The sequence below is a fragment of the Musca domestica genome, unplaced genomic scaffold (assembly GCF_030504385.1).
Source record: "Musca domestica strain aabys unplaced genomic scaffold, Musca_domestica.polishedcontigs.V.1.1 22, whole genome shotgun sequence".
NCBI classification, from domain to species: domain Eukaryota; kingdom Metazoa; phylum Arthropoda; class Insecta; order Diptera; family Muscidae; genus Musca; species Musca domestica.
This window is the reverse complement of record NW_026712262.1, coordinates 11,733,586-11,757,663: the sequence shown is the minus strand read 5'-3', so window position 1 is coordinate 11,757,663 and position 24,078 is coordinate 11,733,586. Positions and strand designations below refer to the sequence as shown.

General features: G+C 33.5%; 3 protein-coding genes across 3 annotated transcripts in view; 1 reads left to right on the top strand and 2 right to left on the bottom strand.

The window, feature by feature from the left end:
- Positions 1-24,078, top strand: part of LOC101893497 (dmX-like protein 2) — a gene marked incomplete in the record, with an annotated part of 462,308 nt that overhangs the window by 184,400 nt on the left and 253,830 nt on the right.
- On the bottom strand, positions 3,370-3,933 carry LOC101895345 (putative ATP synthase subunit f, mitochondrial). The gene has a single exon (XM_005175321.4). It carries the CDS (start codon positions 3,889-3,891, stop codon positions 3,568-3,570), a length of 324 nt encoding a protein of 107 aa, XP_005175378.3. The 5' UTR covers positions 3,892-3,933; the 3' UTR covers positions 3,370-3,567.
- Positions 17,428-17,957, bottom strand: LOC131802661 (putative ATP synthase subunit f, mitochondrial). The gene has a single exon (XM_059123051.1). It carries the CDS (start codon positions 17,926-17,928, stop codon positions 17,626-17,628), a length of 303 nt encoding a protein of 100 aa, XP_058979034.1. The 5' UTR covers positions 17,929-17,957; the 3' UTR covers positions 17,428-17,625.

Below are 24,078 nucleotides of genomic sequence, written 5' to 3'. Positions count from 1 at the left end.
TGTAGGCCCCACAGTACTCAGTACAGTACAGTATTTTGATGATTTTAGCTACATTATTCACCGTTTATTTCAAGTTGCGAATTTGAATATGATAATGGCTTATGACAAACAATGCTTATGTAGGTCCACGTCGTATAGACCCCAATATAACGGCTATATTCGGTATTTTAAAATTCTAACAGAGTTTTCAAGGATTTTATTTTTTTTTTTTTTAATTTCCAAATTCATTCCAACTGTTGGAAGGTATTCAAAGCTCGGCCTGGCCGAACTTACAGCTTTTTAACTTGTTTATATACAGATTTGTGCCAAGTTTTAAATCGGCCGTATTTGGGTTGTTCTGCAACCGGGAACCCATTTATCTTCTAGAATATCAAAAAGAGACCGGAGTACTTCCTTCGACACACAAAAATTGGCCGCAAAGCTAGGAAAATATATTTTTTATTATTTCAAAAATGTAAAAACTCAATCAAACTTACTGGTTGTTAGGTATTTCAAACAAATTCGAATCATCTCTGAAATGTCTTCGTGGTAGATTTTGAAACTCCTATGCATCATCCATAAAGCATAGGCGCACAGAAATATTCATTTTTTTAAGAACACAAATAATTCGAACACTATCACTGGGAATATGATTTTGTTTGTTTGTTTACAACCGAACTGTCATTTCAGGCAGAGCCAGCTTGCATATGATTGTATTATTTATTGTATGACTAGCTTTATTGTATGACCAGCTGTAAAAAAATTTTAGCTGTAGTGTACCGGTACGCAACCACTAAAAAATATTTTAGTGATACTGCACCGGAACACAACGATGATCGTAGTGCATCGGAGTCGGAGCACTAAAAAACGTAGAGTACCTCATGCACCACCATAAAAAATGTACTGGCATCAATGAGCTTTTTATGAAATGGAAAAAATATTAGATGTTTGATTTTTTGGTATAATAGCATTGTAATGAATAAAATGATTGTATTGAAAGAATTTAAAGAATTAAATTATACAAAATTCGATATGAGAATCACTGTTTGTATAAGTGGAAATTAAAGAAGAAATAAAAAACGTACTAAACGTAACGGACAGGACATTGGCATATATATTTACATATATTGTAAAAAATACCTGTACTCCGATGCGAAATTATGATAAACTATATTCTAGTTATCAGGACCTATCTTTAAGTAGTACCTGTGGTTTAGTTTTATCTACACCGAAATCATAAAACTGACATTAAACACTCATTCATACTTTGTAAAAAAATTCGTTTTTTGCACCTACATTCATTGCTTTTCGGTACCACAAAATATCAGGTAAATTATCTGCATATAACCCATTACCTTACCCATCCTTTTTAATCTTTCTACCTATTCTCATATCTTTTCACTATCTTCAATTTCGCAACCAATCTAATCATGCATGACAAATAAAATAAATCTTTCATTTTCATAATATTGAATTGTATTAGTAATTTGTGCATTATCAAAAACATCAAACATCTAATTTTTCTCACAAATTGGAAAAAACACATATGTGGTACACTACGATTAGTAGTGCCCCGACTGCGGTACAGTACGATTCTCGTTGTTCTCCAGTGCAGAACTATAGCCCCAAAGCCTTAATATACATTCAAAAAAGTGTCATAGTTGATCTGATATTCTTCACATAAATGTCCAATATAAGCGTTGAGTTGTTACGGGTAGCTGTACTAAATATGCATAGTGGTATTTACAAAAGCAGGGGGTGAGGCAGGGAAAACCACTTCTTACACCCTTATTGTGTATTATCTACTGTAAAGTAGGTCGCAAAATAGCTGTGAGTTTCAACCATCTTGGGAAATCGTCTCTACTGGATGCATTTCGTTTCAAAGCGGCTTCCATTTATGCATTTGTATTGTAAAATAGTAGGAATTTATGACATAAAGCGTATCCTTGTCTAACGCAAACATACCAAGCTTCGCAATAAACATATTATAATATTTATTTAAAACTAGAGTAGCATTACTACCATCGTCATGTATTGTAACTATTGCACTTTTGTTTCGTTTTGTATTGCGATGTATGTGTATTGCGAAACATCAATAAAAGAAAGAAAATATTTATAATAATTCGACCTTGAGCTAATGTTAGAATTGCTCATGCACCAAGCTGCACCTGTAATAAATCACAAAATGCGCGATTGAAGATGTTTACGGTCTTGCAATATTCGCATTTCAGAGCAAAAGTGAAATGTATAAAGTTGTTTGCTTATACCGAAGTTTTCATTTTTATAAAAACAAAAAATATGGAATTAATCCTGCAACAACAAAATAACTACGGTATCCATAACAAACATGCCAACACGGTTCTGTTAATGTGAGAGTTAATTTTATTATGGTCATATCGGCATTAAATTTCATACATGGTACAACTATATCGCATTTTTCCATCCTGAAAGTACGTCTTTTTATTAGCAACAAATTTACGATTCAATAAATGCTATTAAAGGGCAAAAATACACACTTGCTCTAATGTTTCAATTCTGGTTTGTGGGAGCCCACAGATGACGAATATGCCTTTAGTTTTTTCTGTGTCACTTCGAAAATTAATTTTACAACGGTAAATATAGAGAAAAAAAAAACTTATATTTTTAACAACGGGTTTTTATTACTTTAATCGCAAAGTTAGAGTGGTTTTAGTGTGAAGAAAAAACGTATCAAAGCTGATACCTAACAGTAGTAATATATATTTTTCAATAGGAAATTTTATAAGCTTTCAAAAACTGGAAATTTTAAAATCGGTTGAGAAACAGATGATTTATATTTTTTTTATGTTTTAAATTTTTAGTTCCTTATTAAAAATACTTTGTATTTCTTTGCCTTTTATAAACTTCAAATTGAAAAATGCAGATAGTGCAATTTTATAGACATTTTACTACCAATTGCATGGTAGGCAGACAGTATATGGTTCACTAAATGTTCATAATATTCACTTTTTTTATTTCTGAGAAAATGTTTGCATACTAAAACAAAATCAATCCATGCATTTTTTTCTTCCGGTTTCATTTGGGGTATGAAATTGTCATTTTTTACCAATTCCCCTATTTGGGGTTGTTGGTCCCCATACATGCTGATTTAAAATTAAATTCGTGTTTACTGTACATGCGTTCATAATATATATCTTACCTTCTTTTAATTTTCCTGCTCAAGACATTTGAACTTTGGTCGATTTTTATCTAGAGCTTTCACGAATTGCTTTATTAATCCCAACTTTATGTGCAATATAGGTAAAATGATGTCTTTTGGATCGATTAATGGGATATTTATGATCTTGTTCCCACCAACAATCACCATTGAACGCGGTTTCTAGCCTTTTTTTTAACAATAAAAACTATTCATTTTTATTTTAGTTTTTTAATTATTTTTCTTCTATAAGAATTTTATGATTTATTTTTTAAACATTTGAATACGATAAAAACATCAGCTGATGACAGTTATTCGGAATAACACAATGCAATACGAATTCAGAACTCACTTTATCCCATGTCAAACGTGGGAAAAGTTGTGTTGCAAAGTTCTCGACAGAGGCGTCCAGTTTAATGGTATTTGTATCTTCTGTGGTGTCTCATCTTGCCGTAGTTGATGGCATAGAAGAATGTCATAGCGGCAGCAGTGAGTTGCAGGAATGGAGCAATTCCAGCACGTTTGGGTTGAACGTACTTGTGATTCCAACGCCACCAGACACGACTGAAGGCACCAGCAATGGCACTGGGGGTCTTGTTGCGACGACCGAACCAGGCTCCCAATTCACCCAATTTTACTTGACCGAAGGGAACATCAGCTTTGCCATAATAGCGAGCTGGTTCATAAGGACCATGTACCTTGGGGTTGTATTCAGCGAGATAATCACCAAAAGCCATGTTGAAATCTTTTACGAGTTCTTCCAAAAACTGTATGTAATGTTTTGAATGTAATGTTTGGAAAAGTCCCGACTGTCCCATTCACAGAAATAGCAAGGATACTTTGTGTTGCCACCTTGTAAGCCGTACAGCATTGTCAACACTTTCAAATCAAACACTATTAGCTATTTATGCGTACTGTAATCTATAGCAGTTAGTATTACAGACATACTGTCATACGATTCCTTGATTTGAGTGGGGTAAGACAATGGTACAGAAGGGAGCAATCCATCATTTTGCCTGGCTATAGAAGATAAATATATGTAAACAAAAAATAAAATATATAAAATTATTTATATTACTTTTTGTTGATCCATCAATAAATAATCACCAATCCTGTGGTACATGACTATATCCAAGTTGCTCCAACAATTTGTTCACATCATTGCAGTAGGCCAAATTACTATTTCCAGTGCTTTCGTTGAAAAGTGGTGCTTTGAAATGTAATGCTTATATTTTCTTGGAAATAGTTCTACTGCTTAAGTTACTCCAGTTTGTCTTTTTTTGTCTTTTCGAAATTCCCTTGGGATATCAAGTGTGGTTTTCCTTATTCTCCTTCGGAAGCGGCATATTCTGATATGGGGATTCCAAGTGGACTTTGGGATGCTTCAGATTCAGTTGAACTTGGTGATACAGCTATAACCGGTTTCGGAACAACGTCGTTTTTCTTACGCGGTACTGTCTTTATTACACTATCAACATTTGCGTACTCTATACATTGTCTTATTTTGAAACGATATTCACTTGTCTTAGTTAAACAGAAATAGCAATTATATGGACTATGTACACGTAGTGGAAGCCAAATAACCGGCTCAGCAAACGAAATCCATCAGAACAATCTGCAGATTTTTTCTCGAAGCTTAGTGTTACGTAACAAAAAAAGCAAACCGATGGTATATACCCACATTCTAAGGGACGATCACAATATTCTTCATAGATTGGAATAATATCCTTTTTTTGCGACACATATATTTTAAGTTTTTAATCCGCAAACAATTCACATATACAACAAAAGTTATTCCTTTTATCGCACATTAATATAAGTTTTTAGTTCTCTTATTTTTTAATTAAATGCCATTATTGTTCAAACCAAAATTCCGATTCATTGCAGATATTATACTGTGCCAGTTTCCTCAAAGTATTTAACTTATTAAAAGGCGGCATTATAATATTAAAGATATATTTCACAGAAACAGTTAAAACGACGTATTTTCTATGGTATTTTTATTGAATGAATCACTTTTTTAATACTAAAGTAGATACGATGGCCATTGGTGGTTAATTTGTTGTATGTCAAAATTTGTTGGTCCCGTTGTAGCATTTACCTATTCAACCCAATCACGCTTACCTTTTTAGCCCAAACAAAATATGACCATTGAAAGATCATTGAAACTAGCAGGTAATATTGTTTATTTAATATGATAGTTTTACTTATTGAAACATTTTATACCATCCACCATAGTATTAAGTTTGTCATTCCGTTTGTAACACCTCGAAATATACATTTTAGACCCCACCAAGTATAGGACTTTTAGTATTGAAAATGGGCCATGTAGGTCTACATTTTGGTATAGCCCCGAGGAATCGATACGAAGTATACGAAGCACCAACTGATTTTCACCATAGATGGAAAACGCGTGAACAAATTCTGCAAGCATACGAACAAATCGGCTAGAATACGGCAATATCATTGGTTGACGTTCTGTGTATGACAGCGTTAGAGACTTAGATAAACGGCCATTAAGACGCATGATATCGGCTTGGTCTAAACAAGGTTTAAGTAGAAGGAGTGAACCTTTCGAAAGTAATGGAAACTAATCTACCATTTATACTCCTCAGCAAAATCGTATTTGAGCAATATTGGACAGGCGAAGTTTAGCAGCATTTATTTCAGAGGATTCTAAAGTAGTAGAGGCAAACGTGTGACGAGTAACAGTTATTGTAAGAATAAAGAACGTAGAATAAAACTCTACAAAGTCTTCGAAGATCTACAAGACCGTGTTTTGGGCTAAAAATGATCCCAGAACATTAATTTGCGTCCCTTCCATCAAAATCAGCGGATACAGATCTATACCTAACAACAAATCGACAGGTCTAGAATTAAAGGGATGATCATCAGCAGAGCGAAGATTAGATAAACGAGGAGTGATGTCTGAGCTGAGGGGAATGATGGGAGATTTACAGATTTTTTTTGGAAGAACGAACGCGCGAATTTCGGCAATTAAGGAAAAATCAAATCGAAAACTGATCGGAAGGCGTATGTTGAACCATTTACAGTAGAAACTGTGGCAGAGATAGACTGGGTGGGCAACTTAAGGCACTTTTGTAGATTTTCTGTGATGAAAGAAGCCTCTGAACCTGGGTCGATGAGAGAGGGAGGTGGACATAAAACTCCTAAGTGACAAGACATTTCAATTTGAGATGTATGGAAGGCTTTAATATTTATTACTCTAGGATTAGCGCTAGTGGATGTGGAAGCAACTGGAAGGACTGTGTTCAATGGTCTAGGCGATAAGGCTTTCATATAAATAAATATATATATGTATATATATATATATATATATATATATATATATATATCTATATATATATATATGTATATATATATATATATATGTACATATATATACACAATGGAAATATATATGTATATATATATATATATATATATATATATATATATATATATATATATATATATATATATATATATATATATATATATACATATATATATATTTTTTGGAAATTTGCGATCGTTTGGAGTTGAAGGGCACTAGTCATTTTTCAGGAAAATTTCCAACTTCTTGAAATGAACGCTGCTATCTCTTTGTTTAAATAAAATACAGCTAATATTAGAACTATTTTTAGTGTAAAAAATTTTCCTCGACACAATGGAACTATTCCCAGAGTCCTAAGTCTATTAGTTTCCGAGATATTTGCGATAGTTTGAAGTTGAATGACACCAGTCAATTTTCAGGAAAATTTTCAACTTCTTGAAATGAACGCTGCTATCTCTTTGTTTAAATAAAATACAACTAATATTAGTACTATTTTTAGTGTAAAAGTGTTCCTCGACACAATGGAACCATTCCCAGAGTCCTAAGTCTATTAGTTTCCGAGATATTTGCGATCGTTTGAAGTTGAATGACACCAGTCAATTTTCAGGAAAATTTCCAACTTCTTGAAATGAACGCTGCTATCTCTTTGTTTAAATAAAATACAGCTAATATTAGAACTATTTTTAGTGTAAAAATGTTCCTCGACACAATGGAACCATTCCCAGAGTCCTAAGTCTATTAGTTTCCGAGATATTTGCGATCGTTTGAAGTTGAATGGCACTAGTCAATTTTCAGGAAAATTTCCAACTTCTTGAAATGAACGCTGCTATCTCTTTGTTTAAATAAAATACAGCTAATATTAGAACTATTTTTAGTGTAAACAATTTTCCTCGACACAATGGAACTATTCCCAGAGTCCTAAGTCTATTAGTTTCCGAGATATTTGCGATCGTTTGAAGTTGAATGACACCAGTAAATTTTCAGGAAAATTTCCAACTTCTTGAAATGAACGCTGCTATCTCTTTGTTTAAATAAAATACAACTAATATTAGAACTATTTTTAGTGTAAAAAATGTTCCTCGACACAATGGAACCATTCAAAGAGTCCGGACATACATATCTCGAAATCGGTCGAAAATATATATGGGAGCTATATCGAAGTCTGAACCAATCTCAATATAATTAGGCAAACAAATGTTTTAGACAAATTCCATCACACATTCATCATTTTATTGAAATTAGAGGCACACAGCGTGTTTAATGCATCAAGAAATGAAATCGACGAAACATACATACATACAAAATCGAAAATTTGAGGAATCGGAGGTACCTCAAAAAATTTCGATTTTGTATGTACATATCTATTGATCGATTACAGATACAATCTCCAAATTTGAAATGCGTTACGGAATTCGAAACAAAAATCATTTTGCCAAAATATATTGAAATCGGTTCAGATTTAGATACAGTTCCCATATATATTTCCGTCGATTTCATTTTTTGATGCATTAAACACGCTGTGTGCCTCTAATTTCAATAAAATGATGAATGTGTGATGGAATTTGTCTAAAACATTTGTTTGCCTAATTATATTGAGATTGGTTCAGACTTCGATATAGCTCCCATATATATTTTCGACCGATTTCGTTTATTTGATACACCAAGCACGATATGTTTGTTCGATTCCAATGTAATTTGGAATGATTGACGGAATTTTAACCGAACATACATTTGCCAAATTATATTGAAATAGGTACAGATTTGGATATAGCTCCCATAGATATATTTTCGACCGATTTCGTTTATTTGGTAATGAGTGACTAAATTTTGTACAAAAATAAGTTTGTCTAATTATATTCAAATGGCTTCAGATTTGGATATAGCTCCAATATATATTTTCGGCCGACTTTACATATTTGATGCACCCAACGAGATATGTATGTCCGGACTCTTTGAATGGTTCCATTGTGTCCAGGAAAATTTTTTACACTAAAAATAGTTCTAATATTAGCTGTATTTTCATTTCAAGAAGTTGGAAATTTTCCTGAAAATTTACTGGTGTCATTCAACTTCAAACTATCGCCAATATCTCGGAAACTAATAGACTTAGGACTCTGGAAATGGTTCCATTGTGTCGAGGAACATTTTTACACTAAAAATAGTTCTAATATTAGTTGTATTTTATTTAAACAAAGAGATAGCAGTGTTCATTTCAAGAAGTTGGAAATTTTCTTGAAAATTGACTGGTGTCATTCAACTTCAAACTATCGCAAATATCTCGGAAACTAATAGACTTAGGACTCTGGGAATAGTTCCATTGTGTCGAGGAAAATTTTTTACACTAAAAATAGTTCTAATATTAGCTGTATTTTATTTAAACAAAGAGATAGCAGCGTTCATTTCAAGAAGTTGGAAATTTTCCTGAAAATTGACTAGTGCCCTTCAACTCCAAACGATCGAAAATATCTGGGAAACTAATAGACTTAGGGCTCTGGGAATGGTTCCATTGTGTCGAGGAAAATTTTTTACTCTAAAAGCATTTCTAATATTAGTTGTTTTTTATTTAAACAAAGAGATAACAGTCTTCATTTCCATAAGTGGGAAACTTTCCTGAAAATTGACTAGTGTTCTTCAACTTCAAACGATCGCAAATATCTCGGATACTAATAGTCTTAGGACTCTGGGAACGGTTCCATTGTGTCGAGGAACATTTTGTACAATAAAAACATTTTATGAGGCAATGTGGGTCCATAGGGTTCTTTGCCAAAACCAACCAAGAAATTTTCGTCTAATTTCATACCCCCATTTTCATGGTCAATATCAATTTTAACAATGTGACCACCCTTCTCCACCATTTTGGGATATATTTCGGCCGATTTCGTGTATGCTATGTACCAAACACGATATGTATGTCCCATTCCAATGAAATTCAGAAAGTGTGGCGGAACTTGCTTACAATAATAAATTTGACATATTAATTAGAAATCGGTTAAGATTTGGATTTAACTCCCATATATACATATATGTCTCGACCGATTTCGCCATTTTGATGCATCAAATACGGTATGTACCCCCGATTTCAATTACATATGCAAGGTTTGACGGAATTTGGTGTAAAAGTAAAATTAGTCAAATTATATTAAAATCCGTTCAGATTTGTATATTGTTTTATTAAGAAGCAATGACCCACAACACCTTTGCATTGAGTCCACGACCTCGTACCTCGCACTCCGAGGCACAATTGATGAGATAGTGAGATTTTATGAATCGGAGGAATATTAAGATCGCAGTGGCACAGGAAACCAAGCTCAATGAAAATTGTAGTTTATAACGTTGCAATAGTTACAACGTATTGAGGAAAGATAGCACTAGAAGTGGAGGTGGGGGATTAGAGTTCCTCTTACACCATTCTGTTCTAGTGACCCATACATGGAATGTATGGGGGTAGCAGTCAAGTGTGGAACTGCCGAGGTAGATGTGCGTAATGTGTATATCCCGCCGGTTAATACCTGTTACTTATTAAGCAAAGCCAACTTTTGGAAGGCAATAACCGCCTGGTACTAGGGGATTTCAATGCCCACCATGAGTTGTACATTCCATCCTAGGTAATACCAGAGGGGATCAGCGTTAGCAGAGCAGATTGACTGCTCCACATTTTGCATGGTAAACGAGGATGGCCCCACCACTATGTAACTCGATTCGAAAGTAAAATATTTCGGATACGAATTTTTCCTACCAACTAACTCGAATTCGCAAACCCATTTCCTACTTTCGGATTGCCATATCCGAGTATAGTATAATCATACTCTACTTTCTACTCGTTTGATATTTAGCTAACCGATACGAATAAAAAACGGGAAAAAAGTTGTTGAAATTCAAACGAACTTTCGAGGGTATTAAACCATTAGCTAACGTATTCTATAAATAATAAAGTGGGTTGAACCGTTATATGGGGGCCATACCAAAACGAAAAACCCATATAGGTTTGTTATGTTTTGTAAGTGTTAAATACCTCATGTGTAACAATTATGTGGAAAATGTGGCTTATGTCATCGAAATGCAAAATATCGGTCAGTATCGTTATATAGAAACCGTGGACCAATATGGACAATGTTCGAAAACGAACGTTCAAATAACGAATATTAAATAAATCCGATAGAAAATGTAGCCTAAATCGTAAAAAATGAGGAATATAAGTCGGTACCGTTATATGGGCGCTATATATAAACAGGGATACTTTTTATACCATATTTTGAACAATTCCGTTGAAAAGTATCATATATAGGGGCTGAACAAAAACGTGTACCGATACCGACACAATACAAATTATTGTGCCAAATTTCTGTACGTCAAATCATGCGGACTGTATCGTGATATCACCAAATAGGCAGATATATTTGAAAAATGGAATATATCCTGTAAAGCAAAGCCAATTTCAGACAATACTCAATTCTATGACGGCACATCCACTGTTGGCAAAAGGCAGCTAACGAATCCATTTTTTGAGACGAGTGACACCTAATTCTTTTTAATTTTTGAGTTTTGTTTGTTTTTTTTTTTTTTCGATATTTTATTTTATTTATTGTAAATGCTGCCAATTTTGAATAATACGCTCGAAAGTACTGCCAAAATAAATCCATTTTGTTGCAGCACTTTTTACTCGATCCGAAACTGTTACATAGTAAGAGTTCAAATTCAGATCGAATACAACTTTCGACTTGTTCGAACTTTTGCATCGAGTTACTATGTAACCCCCTGAATAGGAGGAGAGTGTCACAATTCGCCAGATTTAACCATTGTGTCAACTGGTCCGTTATTTCTCTTGGCTCAGACCATCTCCCGATAATCGTCTCCATAAGCAGATCGCCAGAGGGTTTACCAACCTTCGTTTCAGAGAACGGCTCAACCCTTCTGATGTTCGGGTAGCAGAAAGGATTTTCCGGGACAACATCAAAGCTGCAGCCGCTCGCTGTATACCTGCTGATCGAATACCTGAAGTAAGACCAAATTTCCCAGCAGAGGCAGCGGGACTAGCGAATAAGCGTGACGAGCTCCGACGTTCCAAGGAATTTATGACATAAAGCGTATCCTTGTCTAACGCAAACATACCAAGCTTCGCAATAAACATATTATAATATTTATTTAAAACTAGAGTAGCATTATTACCATCGTCATGTATTGTAACTATTGCACTTTTGTTTCGTTTTGTATTGCGATGTATGTGTATTGCGAAACATCAATAAAAAGAAAGAAAATATTTATAATAATTCGACCTTGAGCTAATGTTAGAATTGCTCATGCACCAAGCTAAATCACAAAATGCGCGATTGAAGATGTTTACGGTCTTGCAATATTCGCATTTCAGAGCAAAAGTGAAATGTATAAAGTTGTTTGCTTATACCGAAGTTTTCATTTTTATAAAAACAAAAAATATGGAATTAATCCTGCAACAACAAAATAACTACGGTATCCATAACAAACATGCCAGCACGGTTCTGTTAATGTGAGAGTTAATTTTATTATGGTCATATCGGCATTAAATTTCATACATGGTACAACTATATCGCATTTTTCCATCCTGAAAGTACGTCTTTTTATTAGCAACAAATTTACGATTCAATAAATGCTATTAAAGGGCAAAAATACACACTTGCTCTAATGTTTCAATTCTGGTTTGTGGGAGCCCACAGATGACGAATATGCCTTTAGTTTTTCTGTGTCACTTCGAAAATTAATTTTACAACGGTAAATATAGAGAAAAAAAACTTATATTTTTAACAACGGGTTTTTATTACTTTAATCGCAAAGTTAGAGTGGTTTTAGTGTGAAGAAAAAACGTATCAAAGCTGATACCTAACAGTAGTAATATATATTTTTCAATAGGAAATTTTATAAGCTTTCAAAAACTGGAAATTTTAAAATCGGTTGAGAAACAGATGATTTATATTTTTTTATGTTTTAAATTTTTAGTTCCTTATTAAAAACTAGCTGGCCCGGTCCGCGTTGCCGGCCCGTACTTTTTGTCTATTATGCACATTTTCCCAAGCATAATTATCCACAGATATGACTGATATAAATGTTCACGTACATGTCGATTTAAAGTGTTTTAAAATACCTGTACCCATTTTTAAGCTGTGGGCTTCAATATTTAAACCGTGGGCTTCAACTATGTGGATGTGCTATACAAATCTATTAAAAAGTATATATCAATCTTATCGCCATATAACGGATCAAATTAATTTTTAATATGGTAAAAATCGTAGCAAAATCTTTCAGTCAAATGAGCAGTAAGATTTTCAACCTCCCCCCCCACTAATAAACATTATTAGCCAAATTCTTTGAAATATGGTTAAATTAGGAGGTACTTTCTTTATACTCCGAAACATCGACCTACATTGAAAACTTTCTTCAACCCCTTATAATCCAAGATGACAAATAGAGGCCAAATCAAAAATATAGCACAACAATATAGCATGTCATAGCTTTTCGCGTGATTTAAATAAGTAAAAATAGTTTTATCCACCTCATAATTGAGGGCAGAATGATAAGATGGGATTTAATTTTATTTGTCATTTAAATTGTAAGTTGGAGACCCCTTAAAGTCCATATTTTCATCATGGTATAATTCAATGATGATTCAACAAATATTCGGTCCCGTGCTACTTTGTTATATTTGTAATTTGTTCATGTTTCCACAATTTATTTCATATAGATGCACATCCCAAATCTACGTTCCCAACCAATATTCTTTTGGGGGTTACAAATTCAATAGAATACAAAATTTTCTTTTCTGACCACACATTAGATGTGAAAGTGGACTTGGGGATACTCCAATGTGGGGACTTTACTTAAATTAATTCCTATGTGGCAATTATCTGTATGATGGTTCCCTACCCTAGGGTGGCATATATAAATTTTTTTAGCCAAATCAATTGATGAATGTGGTCAATACCAATATGGGCCCTACTCTGAAAATTTCAAATTTTATGCGAAGAGGTTCTCTACCCCCTTGGAAACAAAAATGTCAAATAAGGGTCAAAAAATGAAAAAAGTGGCCAAGACCCCAAAAATAGCTTAAATCATAGATGGTTATATAAGTATGAAATCGGGTTGTTTCCTTATCCGTGAGTTATGCAAAACGATTTTAGGTATTTTGAATATTTGGGAAGAATTTCTGGAAGGATATAAAACCTTTTCTTACTAAAAGTCCCATTCGCTCTACTATCTTGCACCTTTTATATTTGGTATTTTACTAATTATTCTCCCAAAGAATTTTGCATTTTGAGCTCTCATTGGACGGATCATTGTCACGCTTTGAAATGAGTTTAAATGTGTTCGATGTAGGCCCTGGAGTTGAAAGGTAGATGTCAGTCAACATCCTATTTCGCACTTATTTCATTTTTTTAGTGAAAAATTATTCTTTATTTGGTTCACAAAAAATCCACTGAATTCAATATGATAATACAAATTGAAAAAAAAAATGACAAAAAAAAGAATAACAAATTGAAAAAATCTTCAACTTGTTCGCTGATTTTTACAGCAAATGTTTAAAGATCCTTACAAAGTTTGTCAATAGAGTGTACTATTACTTTAAAATTCGATTCCATTGAAATTTTTTTTTTTTTAATTTTTTCCAGATTCGAGAATTTTTGCAATGAGATCTTTTTTTCATGATTTTTTAGCGATTTTGAAAAAGTATCTTTTAACGTTGGTATGACCGCGTTAAATTATTTCGATATCATCTATTCCGTTTCGCCACCACATAATTCGGTACTACACTTCCATGTAACCCGCCATCAATTTTAGTTCTCAAGAAATCAAGTCAATTAAATAAATTGGTATTAATATTCGAATTCAAAAATAAAAAATATAAAAAAACACTACAAATGTACATTAGAAAAAATAAGTCAAAATGGAAAAAAATCATGCAAAATAAAACATTACTGTTGTACATTTGAAAAGTCAAAATGAAAATGTTAATATATCACGTTTTTACGCGATTTTTTTGGATATTATCCTTTTCGGAGAGGAGACAACTCCGAATTTGTGTGAATCGTTAAAATCAGTCCAGCGGTTCTTAAGTTATAAACGTAGTAACTAACACAACTTACATTTATATATATACTAGCTGACCCTGTCCGCGTTGCCGGCCCGTAGTTTTAGTCTATTATGCATATTTGTCAAAGCATAATTATTCAAAGATATGACTGTTATAAGTGTTCATGTACTGGTCGATTAATTTTTAGTTTTTAGTCAAATGAGCAGTAATTTGGAATTTACTGTATTTTGTACACCTCATAATTGAGGGCTGAATGATTTAAGAATAGCCAAAGTTAATTACTTTTTTAAACCCATTAACACCTCAGATTGTGCATTAGAGTTCTCATAAGTCCGCCAAAAGGTGGACTTGTGGGGGTACTATTACATGGAGAAAATTCTAAAATTTGTAGATATGTTGAAATTTTTGTGTACGATTTTCACCCCCCCAAATACACATTTTTAGCCAAATCCTTTGAAATAAGGTAAAATCAGGAAGTACCTTCATATGGGCACTACTGCGAAACATCGACCTACATTGAAAACTTTCTTCACCCCTTATAATCCAAGATGACAAATAGAGGCCAAATCGAAAATATAGCAGAACAACATAGCATGTCAAACTGAAAAAAATTCACGTGATTTAAATAAGTAAAAATAATTTTATCCATCTCATAATTGAGGGCAGACTGATTTCAGGATAATCAAATATAATTACTATTTTACTCCAATTACCGTAAGATGGGAACTAATTTTATTTGTCATTTAAATTGTAAATTGGAGACGCCATAAAGTCCATATTTTTCATCATAGTATAATTCAATGACGATTCAACAAATATTCGGTCCCGTGCTACTTTCTTATATTTATAATTTGTTCTTGTTTTTCACAATTTATTTGATTTGGGATGTACATCTATATCTACGTTCCCAACCAATATTCTCTTGGGGGTTACAAATTCAATAGAATAAAAAATTTTCTTTTCTGACCACACATTAGATGTGAAAGTGGACTTGGGATACTCCAATGTGGGGACTTTACATGAATAAATTTCTATGTGGCAATTATCTGTACGATGGTTCCTTACGCCAGGGTAGCATAAATACAATTTTTTAGTGGTCAAGACCAATATGGGCCCTACTCCGAGAATTTTCTACTCCCTTAGAAACAAAGATGCCAAATAAGGGCCAAAAATAGAAGAAAATGACGAAGACTTCAAAAATAGCTTAAATCATACAATGGTTATTTATGATCGATATCATATATCATATTGCAGGTCATGCAAAAGCGATTTAAGGTATCTTAAATGTTCGGGAAGAATTTTTGGAAGGATAGAAATCCTTTTCTTACTAAAAGTCCCATTCGCTCTACTATTTTGCACCCTTTATATTTGGTACTTTACTGATTGTAGTCCCAAAAATTTTTGCATTTTGAGCTCTCATTGGACGGATTATTGTCACATGTAAGAAGTAGGTCCACGCTTTGAAATGAGCCCCATTAGTCTTTTTCGGTCATTTTTGTTTGTTTAAATGTCTGCGCATCTTCCAGCTGAAGCACGATGTAGGCCCTGGAGTTAAAAGGTAGATGTTAGTTACAATCGTATTTCGCACTTATTTCATTTTTTGGTGAAAAATTGTATATAGTGAAAAATTATTCTTTATTTCGTTCACAAAAAATCCACTGAATTCAATGTGATAATACAAATTGAAAAAAAAAAATGACAAAAGAATAATAACAAATTGAAAAAATCTTCAACTTGTTCGCTGATTTTTTACAGCAACTGTTTAAAGATCCTTACAAAGATTGTCAATAGAATGTACTTTTATTTTAAAATTCAATTCCATTGGACATTTTTTTCGATATTTTCCCGTTTTGAGAATTTTTGTAATGATATCTCTTTTTTCGTAATTTTTTTTAGCGATTTTAAAAAGGTTATTATCTTCTAACTTTGGTGTGACCGCGTTAAATTATTTCGATATCATCTATTCCGTTTCGCCACCACATAATTCGGTACTACACTTCCATGTAACCCGTCATCAATTTCAGTTCTCAAGAAATCAAGTCAATTAAATAAATTGGTATTAATATTCGAATTCAAAAATAAAATATAAAAAACACTACAAATGTACATTAGAAAAAAGTAAGTCAAAATGGAAAAAAATCATGCAAAATAAAACATTACTATTGTACATTTCAAAAGTCAAAATGAAAATGTTAATATATCACATTTTTACGCGATTTTTTTGGATATTATCCTTTTCGGAAAAGAGACAATTCCGAATTTGTTTGAATCGTTAAAATCTGTCCAGCGGTTCTTAAGTTATAAGCGTAGTAACTAACACAACTTCCTTTTATATATATAGATACTTTGTATTTCTTTGCCTTTTATAAACTTCAAATTGAAAAATGCAGATAGTGCAATTTTATAGACATTTCACTACCAATTGCATGGTAGGCAGACAGCATATGGTTCACTACATGTTCATAATATTCACTTTTTTATTTCTGAGAAAATGTTTGCATACTAAAACAAAATCAATCCATGCATTTTTTTCTTCCGGTTTCATTTGGGGTATGAAATTGTCATTTTTTACCAATTCCCCTATTTGGGGTTGTTGGTCCCCATACATGCTGATTTAAAATTAAACTCGTGTTTACTGTACATGCGTTCATAATATATATCTTACCTTCTTTTAATTTTCCTGCTCAAGACATTTGAACTTTGGTCGATTTTTATCTAGAGCTTTCACGAATTGCTTTATTAATCCCAACTTTATGTGCAATATAGGTAAAATGATGTCTTTTGGATCGATTAATGGGATATTTATGATCTTGTTCCCACCAACAATCACCATTGAACGCGGTTTCTAGCCTTTTTTTTAACAATAAAAACTATTCATTTTTATTTTAGTTTTTTAATTATTTTTCTTCTATAAGAATTTTATGATTTATTTTTTAAACATTTGAATACGATAAAAACATCAGCTGATGACAGTTATTCGGAATAACACAATGCAATACGAATTCAGAACTCACTTTATCCCATGTCGAACGTGGGAAAAGTTGTGTTGCAAAGTTCTCGACAGAGGCGTCCAGTTTAATGGTATTTGTATCTTCTGTGGTGTCTCATCTTGCCGTAGTTGATGGCATAGAAGAATGTCATAGCGGCAGCAGTGAGTTGCAGGAATGGAGCAATTCCAGCACGTTTGGGTTGAACGTACTTGTGATTCCAACGCCACCAGACACGACTGAAGGCACCAGCAATCCCAGCAAACCAGGCTCCCAATTCACCCAATTTTACTTGACCGAAGGGAACATCAGCTTTGCCATAATAGCGAGCTGGGTCATAAGGACCATGTACCTTGGGGTTGTATTCAGCGAGATAATCACCAAAAGCCATGTTGAAATCTTTTACGAGTTCTTCCAAAAACTGTATGTAATGTTTTGAATGTAATGTTTGGAAAAGTCCCGGCTGTCCCATTCACAGAAATAGCAAGGATACTTTGTGTTGCCACCTTGTAAGCCGTACAGCATTGTCAACACTTTCAAATCAAACACTATTAGCTATTTATGCGTACTGTAATCTATAGCAGTTAGTATTACAGACATGCTGTCATACGATTCCTTGATTTGAGTGGGGTAAGACAATGGTACAGAAGGGAGCAATCCATCATTTTGCCTGGCTATAGAAGATAAATATATGTAAACAAAAAATAAAATATATAAAATTATTTATATTACTTTTTGTTGATCCATCAATAAATAATCACCAATCCTGTGGTACATGACTATATCCAAGTTGCTCCAACAATTTGTTCACATCATTGCAGTAGGCCAAATTACTATTTCCAGTGCTTTCGTTGAAAAGTGGTGCTTTGAAATGTAATGCTTATATTTTCTTGGAAATAGTTCTACTGCTTAAGTTACTCCAGTTTGTCTTTTTTTGTCTTTTCGAAATTCCCTTGGGATATCAAGTGTGGTTTTCCTTATTCTCCTTCGGAAGCGGCATATTCTGATATGGGGATTCCAAGTGTACTTTGGGATGCTTCAGATTCAGTTGAACTTGGTGATACAGCTATAACCGGTTTCGGAACAACGTCGTTTTTCTTACGCGGTACTGTCTTTATTACACTATCAACATTTGCGTACTCTATACATTGTCTTATTTTGAAACGATATTCACTTGTCTTAGTTAAACAGAAATAGCAATTATATGGACTATGTACACGTAGTGGAAGCCAAATAACCGGCTCAGCAAACGAAATCCATCAGAACAATCTGCAGATTTTTTCTCGAAGCTTAGTGTTACGTAACAAAAAAAGCAAACCGATGGTATATACCCACATTCTAAGGGACGATCACAATATTCTTCATAGATTGGAATAATATCCTTTTTTTGCGACACATATATTTTAAGTTTTTAATCCGCAAACAATTCACATATACAACAAACGTCATTCCTTTTATCGCACTTTAATATAAGTTTTTAGTTCTCTTATTTTTTAATTAAATGCCATTATTGTTCAAACCAAAATTCCGATTCATTGCAGATATTATACTGTGCCAGTTTCCTCAAAGTATTTAACTTATTAAAAGGCGGCATTATAATATTAAAGATATATTTCACAGAAACAGTTAAAACGACGTATTTTCTATGGTATTTTTATTGAATGAATCACTTTTTTAATACTAAAGTAGATACGATGGCCATTGGTGGTTAATTTGTTGTATGTCAAAATTTGTTGGTCCCGTTGTAGCATTTACCTATTCAACCCAATCACGCTTACCTTTTTAGCCCAAACAAAATATGACCATTGAAAGATCATTGAAACTAGCAGGTAATATTGTTTATTTAATATGATAGTTTTACTTATTGAAACATTTTATACCATCCACCATAGTATTAAGTTTGTCATTCCGTTTGTAACACCTCGAAATATACATTTTAGACCCCACCAAGTATAGGACTTTTAGTATTGAAAATGGGCCATGTAGGTCTACATTTTGGTATAGCCCCGAGGAATCGATACGAAGTATACGAAGCACCAACTGATTTTCACCATAGATGGAAAACGCGTGAACAAATTCTGCAAGCATACGAACAAATCGGCTAGAATACGGCAATATCATTGGTTGACGTTCTGTGTATGACAGCGTTAGAGACTTAGATAAACTTAGATATATATATATACATATATATATATATATTTTTTGGAAATTTGCGATCGTTTGGAGTTGAAGGGCACTAGTCAATTTTCAGGAAAATTTCCAACTTCTTGAAATGAACGCTGCTATCTCGTTGTTTAAATAAAATACAGCTAATATTAGAACTATTTTTAGTGTAAAAAATTTTCCTCGACACAATGGAACTATTCCCAGAGTCCTAAGTCTATTAGTTTCCGAGATATTTGCGATAGTTTGAAGTTGAATGACACCAGTCAATTTTCAGGAAAATTTCCAACTTCTTGAAATGAACGCTGCTATCTCTTTGTTTAAATAAAATACAACTAATATTAGTACTATTTTTAGTGTAAAAGTGTTCCTCGACACAATGGAACCATTCCCAGAGTCCTAAGTCTATTAGTTTCCGAGATATTTGCGATCGTTTGAAGTTGAATGACACCAGTCAATTTTCAGGAAAATTTCCAACTTCTTGAAATGAACGCTGCTATCTCTTTGTTTAAATAAAATACAGCTAATATTAGAACTATTTTTAGTGTAAAAATGTTCCTCGACACAATGGAACCATTCCCAGAGTCCTAAGTCTATTAGTTTCCGAGATATTTGCGATCGTTTGAAGTTGAAGGGCACTAGTCAATTTTCAGGAAAATTTCCAACTTCTTGAAATGAACGCTGCTATCTCTTTGTTTAAATAAAATACAGCTAATATTAGAACTATTTTTAGTGTAAACAATTTTCCTCGACACAATGGAACTATTCCCAGAGTCCTAAGTCTATTAGTTTCCGAGATATTTGCGATCGTTTGAAGTTGAATGACACCAGTCAATTTTCAGGAAAATTTCCAACTTCTTGAAATGAACGCTGCTATCTCTTTGTTTAAATAAAATACAACTAATATTAGAACTATTTTTAGTGTAAAAAATGTTCCTCGACACAATGGAACCATTCAAAGAGTCCGGACATACATATCTCGTTGGGTGCATCAAATATGTAAAGTCGGCCGAAAATATATATTGGAGCTATATCCAAATCTGAAGCCATTTGAATATAATTAGACAAACTTATTTTTGTACAAAATTTAGTCACTCATTACAAATTTCATTGGAATCGACATACGTATGGTGTTTGGTGCACCAAATAAACGAAATCGGTCGAAAATATATCTATGGGAGCTATATCCAAATCTGTACCGATTTCAATATAATTTGGCAAATGTATGTTCGGTTTAAATTCCGTCAATCATTCCAAATTACATTGGAATCGAACAAACATATCGTGTTTGGTGTATCAAATAAACGAAATCGGTCGAAAATATATATGGGAGCTATATCGAAGTCTGAACCAATCTCAATATAATTAGGCAAACAAATGTTTTAGACAAATTCCATCACACATTCATCATTTTATTGAAATTAGAGGCACACAGCGTGTTTAATGCATCAAGAAATGAAATCGAAGGAACATGCATACATACAAAATCGAAATTTTTTGAGGAATCGGAGGTACCGATTTTGTATGTACATATCTATTTGTATGTACATATCTATTGATCGATTACAGATACAATCTCCAAATTTGAAATGCGTTGCGGAATTCGAAACAAAAATCATTTTGCCAAAATATATTGAAATCGGTTCAGATTTAGATACAGTTCCCATATATATTTCCGTCGATTTCATTTTTTGATGCATTAAACACGCTGTGTGCCTCTAATTTCAATAAAATGATGAATGTGTGATGGAATTTGTCTAAAACATTTGTTTGCCTAATTATATTGAGATTGGTTCAGACTTCGATATAGCTCCCATATATATTTTCGACCGATTTCGTTTATTTGATACACCAAACACGATATGTTTGTTCGATTCCAATGTAATTTGGAATGATTGACGGAATTTTAACCGAACATACATTTGCCAAATTATATTGAAATAGGTACAGATTTGGATATAGCTCCCATAGATATATTTTCGACCGATTTCGTTTATTTGGTGCACCAAACACCATACGTATGTCGATTCCAATGAAATTTGTAATGAGTGACTAAATTTTGTACAAAAATAAGTTTGTCTAATTATATTCAAATGGCTTCAGGTTTGGATATAGCTCCAATATATATTTTCGTCCGACTTTACATATTTGATGCACCCAACGAGATATGTATGTCCGGACTCTTTGAATGGTTCCATTGTGTCCAGGAAAATTTTTTACACTAAAAATAGTTCTAATATTAGCTGTATTTTATTTAAACAAAGAGATAGCAGCGTTCATTTCAAGAAGTTGGAAATTTTCCTGAAAATTGACTGGTGTCATTCAACTTCAAACTATCGCCAATATCTCGGAAACTAATAGACTTAGGACTCTGGAAATGGTTCCATTGTGTCGAGGAACATTTTTACACTAAAAATAGTTCTAATATTAGTTGTATTTTATTTAAACAAAGAGATAGCAGCGTTCATTTCAAGAAGTTGGAAATTTTCCTGAAAATTGACTGGTGTCATTCAACTTCAAACTATCGCAAATATCTCGGAAACTAATAGACTTAGGACTCTGGGAATAGTTCCATTGTGTCGAGGAAAATTTTTTACACTAAAAATAGTTCTAATATTAGCTGTATTTTATTTAAACAAAGAGATAGCAGCGTTCATTTCAAGAAGTTGGAAATTTTCCTGAAAATTGACTAGTGCCCTTCAACTCCAAACGATCGAAAATATCTGGGAAACTAATAGACTTAGGGCTCTGGGAATGGTTCCATTGTGTCGAGGAAAATTTTTTACTCTAAAAGCATTTCTAATATTAGTTGTTTTTTATTTAAACAAAGAGATAACAGTCTTCATTTCCATAAGTGGGAAACTTTCCTGAAAATTGACTAGTGTTCTTCAACTTCAAACGATCGCAAATATCTCGGAAACTAATAGTCTTAGGACTCTGGGAACGGTTCCATTGTGTCGAGGAACATTTTGTACACTAAAAACATTTTATGAGGCAATGTGGGTCCATAGGGTTCTTTGCCAAAACCAACCAAGAAATTTTCGTCTAATTTCATACCACCATTTTCATGGTCAATATCAATTTTAACAATGTGACCACCCTTCTCCACCATTTTGGGATATATTTCGGCCGATTTCGTGTATGCTATGTACCAAACACGATATGTATGTCCCATTCCAATGAAATTCAGAAAGTGTGGCGGAACTTGCTTACAATAATAAATTTGACATATTAATTAGAAATCGGTTAAGATTTGGATTTAACTCCCATATATACATATATGTCTCGACCGATTTCGCCATTTTGATGCATCAAATACGGCATGTACCCCCGATTTCAATTACATATGCAAGGTTTGACGGAATTTGGTGTAAAAGTAAAATTAGTCAAATTATATTAAAATCCGTTCAGATTTGTATATTGTTTTATTAAGAAGCATTGACCCACAACACCTTTGCATTGAGTCCACGACCTCGTACCTCGCACTCCGAGGCACAATTGATGAGATAGTGAGATTTTATGAATCGGAGGAATATTAAGATCGCAGTGGCACAGGAAACCAAGCTCAATGAAAATTGTAGTTTATAACGTTGCAATAGTTACAACGTATTGAGGAAAGATAGCACTAGAAGTGGAGGTGGGGGATTAGAGTTCCTCTTACACCATTCTGTTCTAGTGACCCATACATGGAATGTATGGGGGTAGCAGTCAAGTGTGGAACTGCCGAGGTAGATGTGCGTAATGTGTATATCCCGCCGGTTAATACCTGTTACTTATTAAGCAAAGCCAACTTTTGGAAGGCAATAACCGCCTGGTACTAGGGGATTTCAATGCCCACCATGAGTTGTACATTCCATCCTAGGTAATACCAGAGGGGATCAGCGTTAGCAGAGCAGATTGACTGCTCCACATTTTGCATGGTAAACGAGGATGGCCCCACCACTATGTAACTCGATTCGAAAGTAAAATATTTCGGATACGAATTTTTCCTACCAACTAACTCGAATTCGCAAACCCATTTCCTACTTTCGGATTGCCATATCCGAGTATAGTATAATCATACTCTACTTTCGGATTTGAATCACTATTTACTTCGAATTTATTTCTACTCGTTTGATATTTAGCTAACCGATACGAATAAAAAACGGGAAAAAAGTTGTTGAAATTCAAACGAACTTTCGAGGGTATTAAACCATTAGCTAACGTATTCTATAAATAATAAAGTGGGTTGAACCGTTATATGGGGGCCATACCAAAACGAAAAACCCATATAGGTTTGTTATGTTTTGTAAGTGTTAAATACCTCATGTGTAACAATTATGTGGAAAATGTGGCTTATGTCATCGAAATGCAAAATATCGGTCAGTATCGTTATATA